The following is a 16,419-nucleotide window of genomic DNA, read 5'->3' on the forward strand; positions in this document are numbered from 1 at the left end:
TGACTCAAGGCTCAGATAGTGCTTGATCCATCTGCTCTTTGATATGCCCGCAAATTTTCCACCCCAATCTGCGCCGCTGAAGGCATGAACACCAAGGAGACCTTTGCTCTTTGCGCATCCAACTACACGACATCTCTCTGTAATGTCAATTGTACGCTTGGCATTTCCTCTTCCGGTGATGAAGCATATATGACCCTCGGTGCTGTACGTGGAGCAAAGATCCATCAGGTAAATGAAGACGTCAGTGTCTGGGGAATAAATGTCAATATCCCTGATATTACCTGCTGCTCTTGAGATGGCATCCAGTACATGCAGTGGAATGATGGTATCCGCTTCCTCGTGTGTATGATGAGCGACTTTTGGATCAAACACATCTGGCTTGTTGGAGTATGCTGAGTTCCCGTAGACGACAACTATGCTTTTGCCGCTAACAGCATACTCGCGGAGAACAGCCTTGCCAAGATATTCTGTCAGCTGGGACTTGGTGTGATTATGAGACAGAAGAGTTTTGAGAGAGACTAATCTAATGTTTGTTGAGTCCTTGATGTCAAACTTCACTTGCTGAATACCTGCGGCCCTTTTGCCTCGGGTTTGTTCCTTTAGAGAGTCATCAATGTACCTGTCAAAGATAACACGCACTTCACTGTAACTGGATGCAAGTTTATTGATGCTCCTAACGAAGGCATCAGCAAAGTCAGAGCAGTCAACCATTGATGGGGACTTCTTAATGGCCTGGACAACTGCCATGGCATCAATGATGCACACTTTGTCTCTTTCCTTGTCTTTCTCTGACTTGGTCTGTGTGTCAAGTGGAATTGACTGCTCACTGTTTTGGCCTTCTGGCTGACTGTTTGGCTCAGCTTCATGGGTTTCTATGGCATGAATGAATGAGCTTTTGTCTGTTGGAATGAGGAGCAGTCCATCTGAGGTGAAGAGTGATCGCGGAATCACTGAGAATTCATACTTTCCAATCGTATCACCCAATGACTGAATCATGCCAGGTCTGGACTGTTGGACAACCAGAAATCTTGCGAGAAGTTGGCGATCCTCTCTCAGCTTAATGAGCTTGGCCCCAATCTTGCATTGTGTCTTTTTCTTACAAGAGCTGAATGTCTTCAGTTTGGCCTTTCTCATTGGGTCCCAAATAGATTTTGTGGCTGATGATTCAACTATTCTCTCAGATACAAATTCTTGGAACATGACTTTTCCTCGTTCATCTCTTTCTAGAATGTCTCCCTTGAACGCTTCCGGTACCTGCATATTAGACACCATATTCATCAGTTTCATTGACTTGCTTTCAAATGGATTGCCCTCGCAGTGACGTAAGATGGCTTTCTTAATAGTTGAAGAATTCTGATGCATGCGGAGAGCTACAGAACCACTGAGCTGATAATGCTCCTTCGTAGATACAGAGTCATTTGAGGCACAGCAGTAAGCATTCCGAAAGTCTTGAATGAGGATGACCAGCTCAGGGGCAATCAGGAAAAACCTGCTCAGTGCTTCCTCATTCTGTGTTATTCCTGTAATACCCCCAGCAACCTTGAGTTCCCTGATGAGTTGTTCTAATGTTTGGTCAACAAACAAGTTTGTGAATGGGATGCCTGATTTAGAGACCATGAAGTTTCCTGCCTTCAGTGCATCCCATGTCACAGGATCAGATGTTTTCAATGATTGCATATGAGTGAGGTAGACTGGTAGGCCTACGAGTCTGGCATACTTGTACAAATCGTGTGCAAAGTAGTACTTGACCTGGTCTTCAACGGACGCGAGATGCAGTTCCCAGTCGCCCTGCCTGCTTGCTCGAATCAAATGTAGCAAACTCTCAACCTGCTTCATGTAGTTCAGAAGAAACTTTGCCATCTCGCCATTCTCTTGGCAGACTGCGGTTTGAAGATGCTCTTTAATCAATGCAGTAATCTCCCCAAAGGCCTTGTTGATGTCATTGTGTCTCTCATGTAGCTTCTTGCGAAGTTCCTCACATTTCAGGATCATTGTGTTTAAGTGTTCATGATGCACTGATGCTTCAAACATGAGATCAAAGCACGCCATACTATTGGTCATGTGGAATTCTACACCACGTTTGAACCACTTCCCTGTGAATATTTGGCGGATTGTTGAGGGAGAGAAGAGACCTGATTCAATGCTGATGGATTCCAGACCACTGTCCTCAAGATACTTTGCAATTGCATGCAGTGATGCGAAGCAGGCATGGAGTTCACCAATTCGAAGTATCCAATTCTTGTTCCCTGTGGAAGATTGCAGCTTGATTGCTCTCTCATACAGGTCAAGGTCAAGAGTGATGACTGTTTTATGATGAGGGCCAACCACAAAGGCTGATATCCCTTGAGCAAGACTTAGGACCGTGAAGAGGGTTGAATAGTCGGTTGGGGGTCGGCGTAAGAGAGGAGCAACGATTGCACTCTTTGTCACAGATTGATCTCCTTTCTGTTGTGACTGCACAAGTAGAGAATTTGTGGCTGCCCAGGTCGGTACTATAGTTTTTTTTCAGTGCTTTGGCAGATGATTTTACACCTCAGAAGGTTCGGTCTTGCTTAAGTCATTCTTTTCAGGTAAAAGACCTATGATCTGCTTATCAGAAACATCCACTCTTGAAGATGTCACTTCCTCAGATTGTCCATTGTCTGCATCAAAGGAGTGTTCCAAAGTTGCAGTCGAAGCGACCGACTGCAAAGATCCTTCATCAGGTTGAGTGTCACTGATTTCATTACTGTGACTATGTAGGTGAGTCTTCTCATCATTACAATGTTCTGTAAGCGGCAAATGATCATCAAGAGGCTCAGTCAGTTGAACGATGTTAGTGTGAGGAGATTTCTCTGCAACAGCAGGGTATGTTTCACTGGAGCATACAGTGGTATTGACTCTGTCAGAAAATGAAGCCATGAACCATGCCCTGTCATACTTCTCATATTCCCTGACAACATGTTGGTAGGAGTCAAATTCAAATGAATTGGCAGTTACTGTTTTGGCTTCAAGGGATGGTGGGTGGTGTAGTTTGATATCTACATCGATAGATCTGACATCATCTGGTATGCGAAGTGGGTGACTGACTGGGAGGCCAGTGGTACTGTCACTAGCACTGTCCTTGTTCTGATTGATTACCAGAATGGTACCATGTAATGTGTTCTGACCATCCGCTGTGTTTTCAAGAAAGTCGATATTGTCCGCTGCGAAAAAAACAGACTTTCCTTTCTCAATGAAGGATGGCAGGCAAAACCCACCAGATGTCATCATTCTTTCTGCAACACCACTGGCAATCCGCTTTTCGATTTGCACCACTCTTTCATATGAAGATCCAATGTGCAATTGTGACAGAAGATCAACCAGATCCTTGCTTCTTATCTTCTTGTGTATTGTTAGTGCCAAACCCACTGACAAGGGAGTTTCAGTTCTTCTTCTGAACTCGGCGTCTGATTCGGGTGAATACGCTGCTTGGCGGTCCGTTTTGAAGTTAAGCATGACTTGCTGGGACACAAGATTGACTGCCTTTTTTGACGATTGGCTACGCTTTCCCTTGATGCCAACGTATTTTGTGCCGAATAGAACCCAACGAAGAAAACTGGATAGAAGAGTAGGGGGCTGAAACTCTGACATCGACTGGGAACCTGTAAACTCAAGTCATCATACATTTTCTTTCCAAAGTCAGCCACCTACACTTCATTTGAAATTATTATTGGTGTAAAACTACCCAAGAAACTTTAAAGTATCATCATGATTACAGCCTAGTCAAATGTCAAACACTTACCTATTTTGATAGATTTTTCACTAAAGAGGATCAGCAATAGGTATAGCATTCTGTCAAAACTTTTGTCTTTTACTCAACCTTGGCAGGAAATTTGTAGGTCAGAGAAGAGACATAGAACTTCCAATGAGGGATGTGGCTTGAGAGCCTTGATCAGAGACTGATCCTTTGTCATTTCTAGACAAATATACAATACTGTCTAGTGTTTTCTGTAGAAGTGAATTTAAAAGCTGTAAGGCAAGATGAAAATACGGGATGCAACGATTCATTATGTTCCTCGCCGTAAATGACATAATTGCTGACTATAGCAGTAGGCCCACTTAAAGGAGACATCCGGATGACTTTCAGATTTTTACATTTGAACAAAAATCAGTTGTACTGAGGACAGGATTTCAGAATTTATGATAACTGGGATGAAGAATAAGAATGTTTTTGAACTTTATAACAAATTGCAATGAACAAGGATGATGACATGGCAGGGTCACCATAAGAGTGCATGAGTTGGGGCTCAAGGAAGCAGAACAAAAGAAGAAGGCATGTGCAGATTATACACAGGTGAACTCGCTAGCAAGCAGAAGTGCTACATTTCTGAAATGAACCTCCTATGTCATCACCCTTGTTCAGTGTAATTTGTTCAAGGTTATTCAAAGTATTGTTTCTCTACTCAAGAACCACAATAAATTCCACAAATATATGGAGCTGTTGACTTATGTACTACATGATATGAAATTATGAAAATCGTCTGGAATTTAAGCCCAAGTATGCACATACAACAGGGGTTTGCTTTTGATCATTATAACCTATACGAGGTAGTTTTGCGAGGCAATTACAGTTGGTATTTTGCAGGGTCGGGAGTTCGATCAGCAGGCGACATTAGAGCATATCACGAGCATCCGGGGGGTTTACATATACAGTGGACTCCTGTTATAACGAAATCCTCGGGACCGGCAGTTTTCTTTTGTTAGATCGGAATGTTGTTATAACTGAACAAATAAACAATAGAAATACATATAGTGGATGACATTGCAGCCCAAATTTTTCTTCGTTATAACCAGAATTTTGTTATAACCGTGGTCGTTATAGTAGGAGTGCACTGTAAAACAGGGAGGTGGGAAGAGAAAGAGTGGAATCTCTCTCCCCACCTCCCTGCTTTAAACGTAAACATTCCGATCGACCACAAAAAGAAAATATTCCAGGACGTACAGGGTGTCAGTTACACGCAACGCAGAAGAACGCTGATAAATCAGCTCATACAAGGTCGACCACTTACAGCAGCACTAGGCGTCAAACAATGACTTGTCCATTTGTGCTCAGTAATTGCACAGTGACCATTAGTTTTACAACTCTCCAACTTTAAACAGAGAAGTAAAAATAAAGTGTAAGAGCGTTCAGATGTTTGAAGTTTGCCTGTTACAACTACATTATGTATCTTTGAAGTTGGAGTTGAATGATAGACATTGATGAACTATTTTGCAATTATTCAACATGTTGATGGTCTACAGGTAGTCACAATACTGTGACTTGATCTGTATCATAGTGTATAGCCGTATTCACATATTTTCTTAATTTACCTAGGGGATAGGTAATAATTATGATATTGACTGGCCTTTCTTTCGGGAGGTACCAGATAAATATTGCCCGCACTGAAAACATATTGCCCTCGTCTTCGACTCGGGCAATATGCTTTCAGTTTGGGCAATATTTTCTAGTACCTCCCTCAGGGCCAGTCAATATTATATAAATATCAGCTAGCTGTTTCTCATTAAAGCTCCACTGTGGTCCATTGGTTCTGTCCAATTTCAGGTGAACAGTCGCTATGTCGTCTTCTCTAATGTGGTGACATACAACTCGCAACAACCCATACTCGGCACGAATATCACTCGAGAGCACGCCTTACAGATCTCCGTTCGTTGCGAACTCGATCGCCGCCAAGTTCTTGGCGAGAGCTTCCTTCCGATCACGGGCAAGATTTCACTGTGGGAAGTCGGCTACGGCAATTTTTCACTCAGTCTCGATCGCTACACGGACCAAACTTTCAACGAGGTCGTCGTCGATGATCAGGCCGAGGTTGGACTTGGTGATCCACTCTACTTCGCCGGTAATCTGATGTCTGTCGGTGGTCTAGCCGTCTTCATCGAAAAGTGTTGGGCCACTCCAACCCCGTATCCGAATAATCGCAAAAGCTATACCTTTCTCTCTGATGGGTAAGAATAGCATAGGTTAAGAAGCTTAGTATCAGATGGAGCGTACTATTCCCCGGTTTACGTTATGCTATATTCTTCAAAGTTACACACCGTTAAACACAGACGGGAATATAATTATCATGTATTTGTGTGTAACATTTTAAATGTTCTTGCTCCTAAATACGAGCCCCAGCAGGTTAATTCATGTTCTACAAGATCAGTTTCCACGCAACAACTGTACCTATAAAACCCAAGACCGAGTACAAAAAGCAATCTTTTTCATACAGCAACAAAGCTTTCTAACTCACTGTCTGCTTCTATCAAAATCCTCCGCATACCCCTTTTTGAACATAATGTCATGTCAGCAACGTCCCACTGGTCAGTTGATTTCTTGTTTCTTTGAAAGTTGCATATGTACATATATTCTTCCTGTCACAGACCTTGCAGCTTGAATGGGACTACCCTGCTTCTATAAGGAAAACATTAAATAACATGAAATAAACACAAAATAAGACACAATTTGATACAATGAGAAAGGAAACAAGATACCCGATGAGACTCTTTTTTCCATGTCTGTGAAGTTAACAATGCTATATAGGAGACTACATTGCATCAAACAGTGTTAGGGTCGTCTTCACGTTTATCATTTAAAAACTTTTTGCTTTTTGACACTGGCTCTAGATCAAATGAAATCAAAAACCCGTATTTTATAAATGTATAAGTAGATATTACCGTTTTATATCCATTATCCCTCTTCCAGAAACCAGAGAATTTTTGAAGACAAAATAAGATTGAAAGATGTAGAGAAAGGACAGATTTTTGATAATTCAGTCGAACACCAATTTAATGACAATTCAATCAAGCATTTAATCAGCGCGGCTTTTAACATTGTAATCTTTGATACTGTTATATAGTACATATCGTGACCGGCATTTTAATCTCAACAATCAGTCGGGTTCTTTTTTTTTTTTTAAGTTTTTGACTGAGAACTCACATACAATCCACTTGCACATTATTGCGTTTATATAATTTTTTGTGTATATTTTAGATGTGCAGAGGATCCTACACTGCAGATTCTTTATCACAGCGACCCATCATTCCAGCCGTTCATCATTGATGCATTCACTTTCATCGAGGAAAATCCTGAGGTCAGTAACTTTTAACAAACACTATGAAGGACAAGCTTTATAACTTTGTACAAACCTTAATGACAATTTAGGACACTGAATGTGGAGATGTTGACTGTGGTTACCATTCTATGCGTCAGAAATCGATAGAATGTCCTGAATGTTCCCTAAGAAAGTGGAAAACACATGATGGGGTGTTGAATTCAATTGAATTGACGAGGATAGTGGCACAGTACATCGTTTTGAGTACCATGACTATCATCGTAATTGTGTATGAGAAAATGGACGTTACTACCATAACTACTGTATAAGTTCGAAGAGGAGATAACCGTTTCAGGAACCGGGTTTGATTCTGTGATTACCTGAGACTTTGATTGACATGATTACCTCACGTCTTCCTTAACCAGGTCTTCGTTCACTGTGAGGTGCTGGTGTGCGACAGCGATGATCCAACCTCGCGCTGCGTTCAGGGATGTCAGTCACGTGTTCGTCGCAGCGGGCGGCAGCGCCGCGGTACGAGGTCCGCTCCGCATCTCATCTCAAACGGACCCCTCTCCCTCAAGAGCGCACGTTCTTCAGAGAATGATGAGCAAACATCATCATCTTCCTTTGGTAGGTCAATGCAGGAAATGTAAAATGTGTAAACTTTTTATTGTTCGTGGAAAACGAATGTGATATATTACGTTAGTTGTGTCAGTCAAAGTTGTGTATTTTGTGGATGTAAAATAAGTCCAGCCTCATGTTAAAAATGCATGATATTATCACACTCAATCAGGTTCAGTTCAGGGCAAAATAACTGTAATGATGAAAATTAACATTTTGACAACGTTTGAAGTGAATATCCATCTAGTCAAAACAATGACAAGTGGTATCATTACCTCATGACCTGGCAGAGCATGAATCTTGTACTTTTAAGTAAACTACATGATCTTGCTTCCCATTCTTAATTACTACGTGTACCTCAATACAAAAATAGAATTAAGCATTTTCGATCCCGAAGTCTTAAATATATATAGATATGAAGTGCGGCATCTAGTTTCTCCTTGCTTTCAGATAATTCTTTTGTTATTGTGTAATTGAGATATTTTTTGCTTTGATTTAATTCTACTTTTTTCTCAAAAGCAAAATACAGAAATGAATGAAATATAAAATGGTAATCCAGAATTTAAGTTCAAAAGACAGCAATAAATGTTAAGTGGGTATGTTTTTGGGTACGCATATGACATGTCACTTCCAGACACCCCCCTTAAAAAAAAGACAGAACAATATAAAGAAAAATAGTCAGAAGAATGTTGAGTATAATAGCGACAAACTGTCTCGATGGAGTAATTCTGTACGTCATTATCCGGGCATTCACACGTACGGAAATTGCTGTAATTTGAATCAATTTTGCAACTCAAAATACTCCTGACCAATCAATTTTGTAATTAAGCAAATTTGCCGTGTGAATGGAAATTAGAATCGCGGGGGTGATTTGAAACTTAATTACAATTAAATTTCAAATCACGCGGTCCGGAGGCGTTTTTCAATCACGTTTCGCCAGTATTAAGCAACGAAACTAGAGTGTGAAAATAACTTGTTAACTGTCAGGGGGCGAAGATTACGGTAACCTTCCAATCACTCCTACAGAAAGAAGTTAAAGAGTGATTGACGGGAACTTAGCAAGAAGTCAAACCTCCCCTCCTGAAATTCAAAATAACAGAATCGAAGCTTCTTCCTGCGGGCAGTGATTTGAAACTTAATTGCAAACAATAAAATTATTGTCATCTTGAAACTAGCAATTAGGTACGTGTAAAAAGGCCCTATGTTTATGAAAAGCTTCGTACGTTAACACTGTCGTTTTGATAAAATTGTGCGCATTCTATTCACAGAAATCCAACCAATGGGACTGGCGGTGGGCGTGGCTATTGGTGCGGTAGTTGTTTTCGCCTGTCTGGCAGTTGTCATGGCAATTGGAGTCATCTTCCTACGAACCTTTAGACGACGCGATCACCGCGGATATCGTCGCATTAACGTCAATGAAGACAGCGAGGACTAACGTTCCGTCTATCATACCCATCCCCTGACAAATTATCATTAAGAAGCTTTAATTGCACTTCATCTCAAATGAAACTGAAAATGCGAGTAGTTTTGTATTGTGCTGGGGATGTCATTTCATAATAAAAAAAATCAAATAAAAAAACAGAAGAATTAAACGTCAGTCACAAAAGTTGAATTCAATGTAATTCAATGTAATGTATCTGTAATTCAATTTAATTCAACTGTCTTTATTTTCCTGAACGGAATATCAATTTAGATATATATATATATTATATATATATATTTTTTTTTTGGGGGGGGGGGAGACTGGAAAAACAATATGCATCATGAAAATGACTCAATGTTAATTTCATGTAATTCTTATGTTGATCTGACAAAGTGATAATCATTCTAAGTAAATCTGACATCCCATCTATCGTGTCTATGGAAACAAACGAATATCAATCTTGTTCCATTTGCACTATATAGATTACAATTTTAGTCAGTGCAAATTCATTTCCTTTGAGGACTTCGCCCTGATGGAAATGGTGTTTCTCGAAGTTCTCGTAACTGTATGTGCATTGTGTTTTGAAGTGCATAATAATCATTATGATATTACATCATGCAATGACAGAGCATGCATGCACCATTACACTTTGTTAAACTGTAATGAGGCGTGAGTATTGGATACCTCATTCGAGAATTCTTTGCGTGATTTTCAAGTAAGTACATTGAAAGCATACTCTTGATTTTGATTTTTTTGTTATTCATTATTGTTTTGATTTATTGGTGTTTTGTTTCATCATACATGAACACAAATTTATGTAAATTTTACATGAAATAGATACAAACTTATCAATCATGGTCGCATGAAATGCAACGCTTTTCTGTACTATAATAATGCAAAGAAGCGATAAATGACAACGAGTAATAGAGAAACAGAATTTAAGAAAAGCTTGATGTGTTTGCAGCCCTTGTTGATACTTGTGTCTTGAACTACATGTGACGATGACTGTAGTTACACACAAAAATAAAGATGACTCTAACTTATCATGATACATAAAAAATTATTTTTGATAGAGGCCAAAGTGTTAAAACAATTGTTATACCTACTCGAACTAAATTACTGTTTTCATGCTTTCAACACTAAATGTACGTGTTTGTCCATTCATCTTACTTTCTTTTATTTTATTGCATTCTTGGCGTGAGTGTTTTCGGATGGGATGAATGTATATATCCTCATCCAAGGTTGAGTTAATCACTTCATAATGTAGAGAATGGTCATGAAGGACATAGTACTCAGTATATATACATTTAGCATTAGTGGATACCATCGACAAGCACTTAATGCGCTTCGAATTTACTGATTGGATGTATACGGTATGTACCCAAGGAATTACAATCGGATTTCCGCATTGATAATTTTCAAAATGATTAAACAATGTGAATGCTATTTCAGGGACTGAAACTATAACTTCTTGCCTACATATTGCAGAAAACCCCATTCAGTTTGGTTAATGGTCACAGAGAAATGTGGATCGTTATAAAGTATGTTATGGGACCGTTTCTTCCAAGTTCCGCACTTGGAACTGTGAACACAACCAGACAATGGACAAAACTTGGACGGAAGGGATTCCTGACACGCTCTGCAAACGCTGACAAAGATCCCTTTTTTTTCAGTTTGACCACTGAGGCAAATCGGATGGGATTTTCTGTAAGATGTAGGTAATAAGTTACAATGTCATGCCTTGAAATTGCATTTGGATTGATTCACTACTTTTAAAGTTGTCGTTGCTTATTGTAATTTTTTGGACATTATACGGTATCATTTTGCTTTACTTTCTTTTGGCGTGAATGTTCTATATAGGCTTGGATGAATGCACAATATATCCTTACTCCAAGTTGGGTAAATCAATTTATAGGCCTAGTATGGTCATGGATGACGTAATACTCAGTATATTATGTTTGTATTATAGCCCATAGCAAAACTACACAATCGGAGAAGCACTTCGTTCCTTTGTTTATTAAGTAATTTTGTATTGCTTTAATACTCCTGAATGCGCTTCATTATGTGCACTTTTGGGATGTTAATTATTTCCCTTTGCTTTCTCTTGTTGCGTTCTTGGCGTGATTGTTCTCGTGGGAATGAATGTATACGTCTCCATTCCAAAGTTGAGTATATCACTTCATTGTAGAATGGTCATGAACAACATAATATTCAGTAAATGTATGTATTTAGCAACATTGTACCATCGAACAAGCACTTCGTTTCGTTTACTAATTGTATTGCATGTTTAATACCGTATATGCACTTCAAATACATTTATAGGATGCATTAGTTGCTTTGCTTTCTTTTGTTAAGTTCTTGACATGAGTGTTCTCGGGTTGGATAAATGCAAATACAATGTATACACATCCCCACCCCAAGTTGAGTAATTAGTCTAGTCGAGAACAACGAAATACTCAGTATAATGTAGCAACATGTGCACTCAGTTTATATACCATCGGACAAGCACTTACGTTTGACTAATGAGGTGTCCACTGCGCTGATACTGGAAAGTCGGGGAAAAAACCGACGAGGCCATGTTCCATAATACTATAAGTATGTATATGTATGTATACATACATAAAGTATTATGAAACTTATATTATATATATATATATATATATATATATATATATGGGTTTTTTGTTTTGTTTTGTTTTGTTTGTTGTTGTTTTTGCAAAAGGGTGAATATTGGAATTACATAATAGAGAAACGCTTTGTATATACAGAACATCTCGGCCTCGATCAAATGTTGCCAACCGAACACTGTTTATAGCATCCGAGTAAATCCAAACGACAAAGATTTTTTTTCCGGGATTCATAAACTTTATAGGCACATTAGAAAGTGATGAAAATCGAAGAGTTCTCTGTTCCTTCACTGAATACAATGTTCGTATATCGCATCTATAAAAAAGTTAATAGGCCTGCAGTGTAATTATGGCGCTATTATGCAATATATGTATTATGCCATTGCTCAAGGCAAGGAGGAAGATAGTATACAGATAGTGAATATTTCTACGCTGTTCTCAGAATATTAGAATATGCATATATATATATATATATATATATATATATATACTCTCTAAAAAAAATCGAGAGAAATTTTTCACTCTTGAAGGAGTGAATTTAGAGTGAAATTGGAGTGAATTTTGAGTGAAAATGTTCATTTTCACTCGTTTTGGAGTGACGTCAGGGATCACTCCAAAATCTTCGAGTGATCCCTGAGGTCACTCCAAAATGAGTGAAAATTAACATTTTCACTCTAAATTCACTCTTTTTTGTATTCACTCATTCAAGAGTGAATATTTTCACTCGATTTTTTTTAGAGAGTATATATATACATTTATAATTGAGACAAATGAAAACAGAAGATATTTCACGATGCCGGATGGTGTAGAAGCTTTCGACCTTGTGTCTTCGTCAGCTTTATTGTCTGTTTCCACAAAAGGAAATACAAGTTTTGAGCAATTATATTGAAACTGAGTGCACGGAGTTTCAGCACATCGAGTTAACGACTTCGGGACATACTCGGCAAAATAATTATAAGGCAAAAGCCAAGCATTACACAATATACTGTAAATAAACATAATGAACATACAGAAATATCGTACAATGAAAAATAACAAAACAGAAATAAACATATCATAACTAAACTCCATAGTGAAGTAACCTGCTAGGCAGACGTGTATGTTCCTCGGGTTGTGTTGTGGATGTCTGTGGGGGGATGAGAGCAAGGGGCTTCAATGTTATTCAAAATCGTTTCCTTTTGTCTTCCTTCGGATTCTTCTAGATTACATTCATTTGTTGTATTAACTGACAAGCTTTAGCAATAAGATTTACTTTTAGTGATGTAAGTATCACCGACCGGTATCTAACATGAATAATTAGTTACTGGAGACTGTATATTCAGCTTTCCGTATACAGCTGTACTATAGGCCTATATCTTTCACTCCTTAACCCTGCTGCCTGTTTCCATTCACCCAGAGCCGTCATTGCAAAATCGCAAAATCGTCCTAAAAACACTCGGTGTTTTTTTTTTTAAAATACACCTTGGAGTGAAGTGAGTTTGTGTTCGTGCGTGCAAATACGTACGCACACACTCAGTAGCAAAGAGTATAGAAGCGCACGCAGTGCGCAAAGAGGGACTACTCTAGCGATTTTACATGTACACAGTTGTAATACGCCGTGGAGCCCAACGACGGCCATTCCAGGAAGCAAACCGCTGGATTATCGCGAGCATAGTATACCTGACCTATAATGATTCTGTCTCCCTTTAATTTTCTCTATTTTAAGGGGGCAAAAGGCGATATAGCATTGTTTAAAACCTCAAAATTCCATCAAAAAACATCATTTATGCCTGAAAATATAAGAGATATCCGAAAAAATGCCTATTTTCGAATCTGTAGTCCCTAAAACGAGTTATAACCCTAAGCGGCCTTCTCTCTCCACCCCTCCCTCCTTCCCTCTCTTTCTCTCTTTTGCTCCTGATCTTTTGGTCTTATATCACACCTTTGGAGGGGGGGGGGGTACGTGTTCCCCTGGAATTTTTCAGCGGATCATTCCCCCTTGGTTTTCAAATTTAGTATTCTTATTTTTCTTTTTTTTAACACTATAGCGCTTGTGTATTTGAAATGCGATCATGTTCAAAAGATTACAAATTTTGGATTGAAAATTCTCAAATATTCCATGAAAGGTGTACATCAAATCGTTGAATTGTAATTCTGAAAATGCATAGGTTCCCTCCCCCGGTCCCTTCGGTCCACCTCTCATTAACTTACACATTGAAGACGCGCATAATGTCCATCCACTGGCACGCATGGATAAAGAGGTCAACGAATATGAATTTATCAGCCGTTCACATTTTCCTTACATTTCCTCTTATTTTATCAAAAATTACAAACATTCCACCAAAGTGTGCACCAAATCGTCAAGTCTGAGAATACAAAAGCTCCCTCGTGTTATGCTGGCCTCGGATTTCTAGGTAACACTAGATCCTATCCAGTCAGCTAACCGCCGTACACACAATGTACAACAAGAATAAAATTGCAGACAGTCGAGTCGAACGTTGCACTCTTGTCTTTATTGAATTATCCTTCTTGCTGTGCATGCGCAAGCCCAAGTGCGTGTGCGCATGTATGTGATGAACGAACGGTAAAACTGCAAATGAAACAATGAATGATACACTGTATGAATATATCAAACATACATTTCTTTGGATCACAATAAATTGAATGTATATGGATATAATGCTCCATTAACACACACAAAAAAAAAGGTTTGCTTCTTCTGAACAAACAATAGTACACTGTCTTGTAGTGCGTCATTATAGATACACATTTTGTATCCATGCATGTATTCTCTACACATTATGAAATGGCAGCTTTTGAATGTCATTATCCATCCACTGTTACACTATAGCAATGTTAATTATACACCTTGTACACTGTTGCAATATCCATTTTCTGTTGCAATATCAACAAGAAAAATATTATTTAAAGGCTGTAATATACATGTAAAAACCCTATACCAGACTTACAGACTTGTGATCTTCCAAGCCTAGAAGCTTAACCCCTCTGGACCCATTACGATTGCGATCCTGTCCCAAGCTGTGAAATAATACATTAAGTTGCAAAGGATTGTATGGAAAATGCAAAATAACTTACATCACACATTGTATGCCTACATGTGTGGCACTACGCTTGCCTTCGTACATTTAAGCAAGGTAAATTATACTTTCTCTTAAGCTAGAGCTGCTTAAGATGCCTTAATAACGTACACTTCATATCACATAAAAATGTGACAATATTTCAGCCTGTACGCTACCATACATCAAACCACATAATCATGAATGTAATACGTAAAGCACGTATGTCAAAACACAAAAACACAAAAGACAGTCTTTTATTCATCCTGACGTCCAAATGCATTATTTAGACTGAAACTGTCCACACAGCAAAATTATCACTAATCTTCATCATTACTGATATCGAATCCAACCTCATATCTACTTTTGAATCTTCACCTGGAAATATTACTCAACAAACTGAGTTGCTTAACTGTATAAATCAAACCCTATCTTTACAGAAGTTGTGAATTAATTCTGAATGTATTACCACCATATAAACCAAGTTCTGAATACTGCTCTACACATCATATCAGCTCATGGCCAAGTGATAACACAAAGTCAATGCGAGTCTACGGCGCTACAACTACAGTAACTCTACACACAACGTACAATGCACAATGCGAAGCTATCAATCCTACGCTATATCAATATGCACCGTACATAACCTACACCAGCGTCTCTTACGCTAGACCGTTCATGATATCCGGACACGCAAAAAGCATTGAGATTCTCTTTTATCAAGAACTGTGAACAACGTAATAATTGTAAACTTACGCAGAACCATCAGAGGAAGAACTTCCACCCGGAATTCTGTGACTATCGTGAGATAATCTTACACATTTTCTGCATTTTGGCCAGACTCACGAACGAGCAAACCGTCGGTTCGTGCGCCATCTTTCTAGCCCATTATGGAAGGCCGAAAATCACACTACTATATATTGCGCGCGCGCATACAATTAACACACAATCACTGCTACATTTGAAGCGCTAACACTAGCCTACGTATGAGAAGCCGAAATTGCAAAAACAATTCAGCGCGAACAGCACACGTGTGGGAGGGAGACATCATCTAACCCACGCGACGTCCAATACAGAGCGCACCGTGAAGACCGACAACGTGGATCAAGAGGTGACAGACCACGATCTAGCCAATCACGCATTGTCCCAGAATATTTCTCTTTGATTATAAACATTTCAACTATATCATTCCACCAAAGTGGGAGCACAAATTTTTGAATTTCTACATGAAACCCCCCCCCCCAAAAAAAAAAAAAACCCAAGAATTTTGTGAAAAAGATCCGACGGGATGGATGGGGCAGTGGAGTAGACAAGGCCTCAGATCAGACCTGGAGGTATTAAAATTTCTGGCCAAGAGAGACGATCTGACATTGCGGCCAAGAAAGGCGATTAATCAATAATGCACGTTCACAGTACCCCCCCCCCCTCACACACACACACACACACACAGTCATGGACACTTAAATTTTTCTATTAGGGCAAGGATAATCAACATTTTGAAAATAAACAAGATACGTTGTTTTTAGGCGTGGATCAGCGACAAAATCATGATTGTGATAGATGAGATAATGATAATACTCATGTTGATAATAACACACTTTCATTTCATTTCATTTCATTTCATTTTATTTCATTTCATT

At 39.0% G+C, this 16,419-nt stretch overlaps 1 protein-coding gene across 1 annotated transcript; it reads left to right on the forward strand.

Annotated features, from left to right (window-relative positions):
* Positions 1-2,781: 2,781 nt before the first annotated feature.
* Positions 2,782-9,108, forward strand: LOC139709112 (ZP domain-containing protein-like). Its single transcript, XM_071621073.1, has 5 exons — positions 2,782-2,847; positions 5,564-5,964; positions 6,992-7,091; positions 7,478-7,682; positions 8,942-9,108. Exons 1-5 carry the CDS (start codon positions 2,782-2,784, stop codon positions 9,106-9,108), a joined length of 939 nt encoding a protein of 312 aa, XP_071477174.1.
* Positions 9,109-16,419: the final 7,311 nt, after the last annotated feature.

Source organism: Diadema antillarum, unplaced genomic scaffold, assembly GCF_040938485.1.
Source record: "Diadema antillarum isolate AM-2024a unplaced genomic scaffold, OU_Dant_1.0 seq00001409_RagTag, whole genome shotgun sequence".
Taxonomy (NCBI): Eukaryota; Metazoa; Echinodermata; class Echinoidea; order Diadematoida; family Diadematidae; genus Diadema; species Diadema antillarum.

Bases quoted from the DNA above. Each gene is read 5' to 3' on its own strand.
- LOC139709112 (XM_071621073.1), top strand. From the start codon at position 2,782: ATGATCATCAAGAGGCTCAGTCAGTTGAACGATGTTAGTGTGAGGAGA. The intron at 2,848-5,563 runs GTATGTTTCACT...GTCCAATTTCAG, and splicing joins GATTTCTCTGCAACAGCAGG to GTGAACAGTCGCTATGTCGT. The intron at 5,965-6,991 runs GTAAGAATAGCA...TGTATATTTTAG, and splicing joins TATACCTTTCTCTCTGATGG to ATGTGCAGAGGATCCTACAC.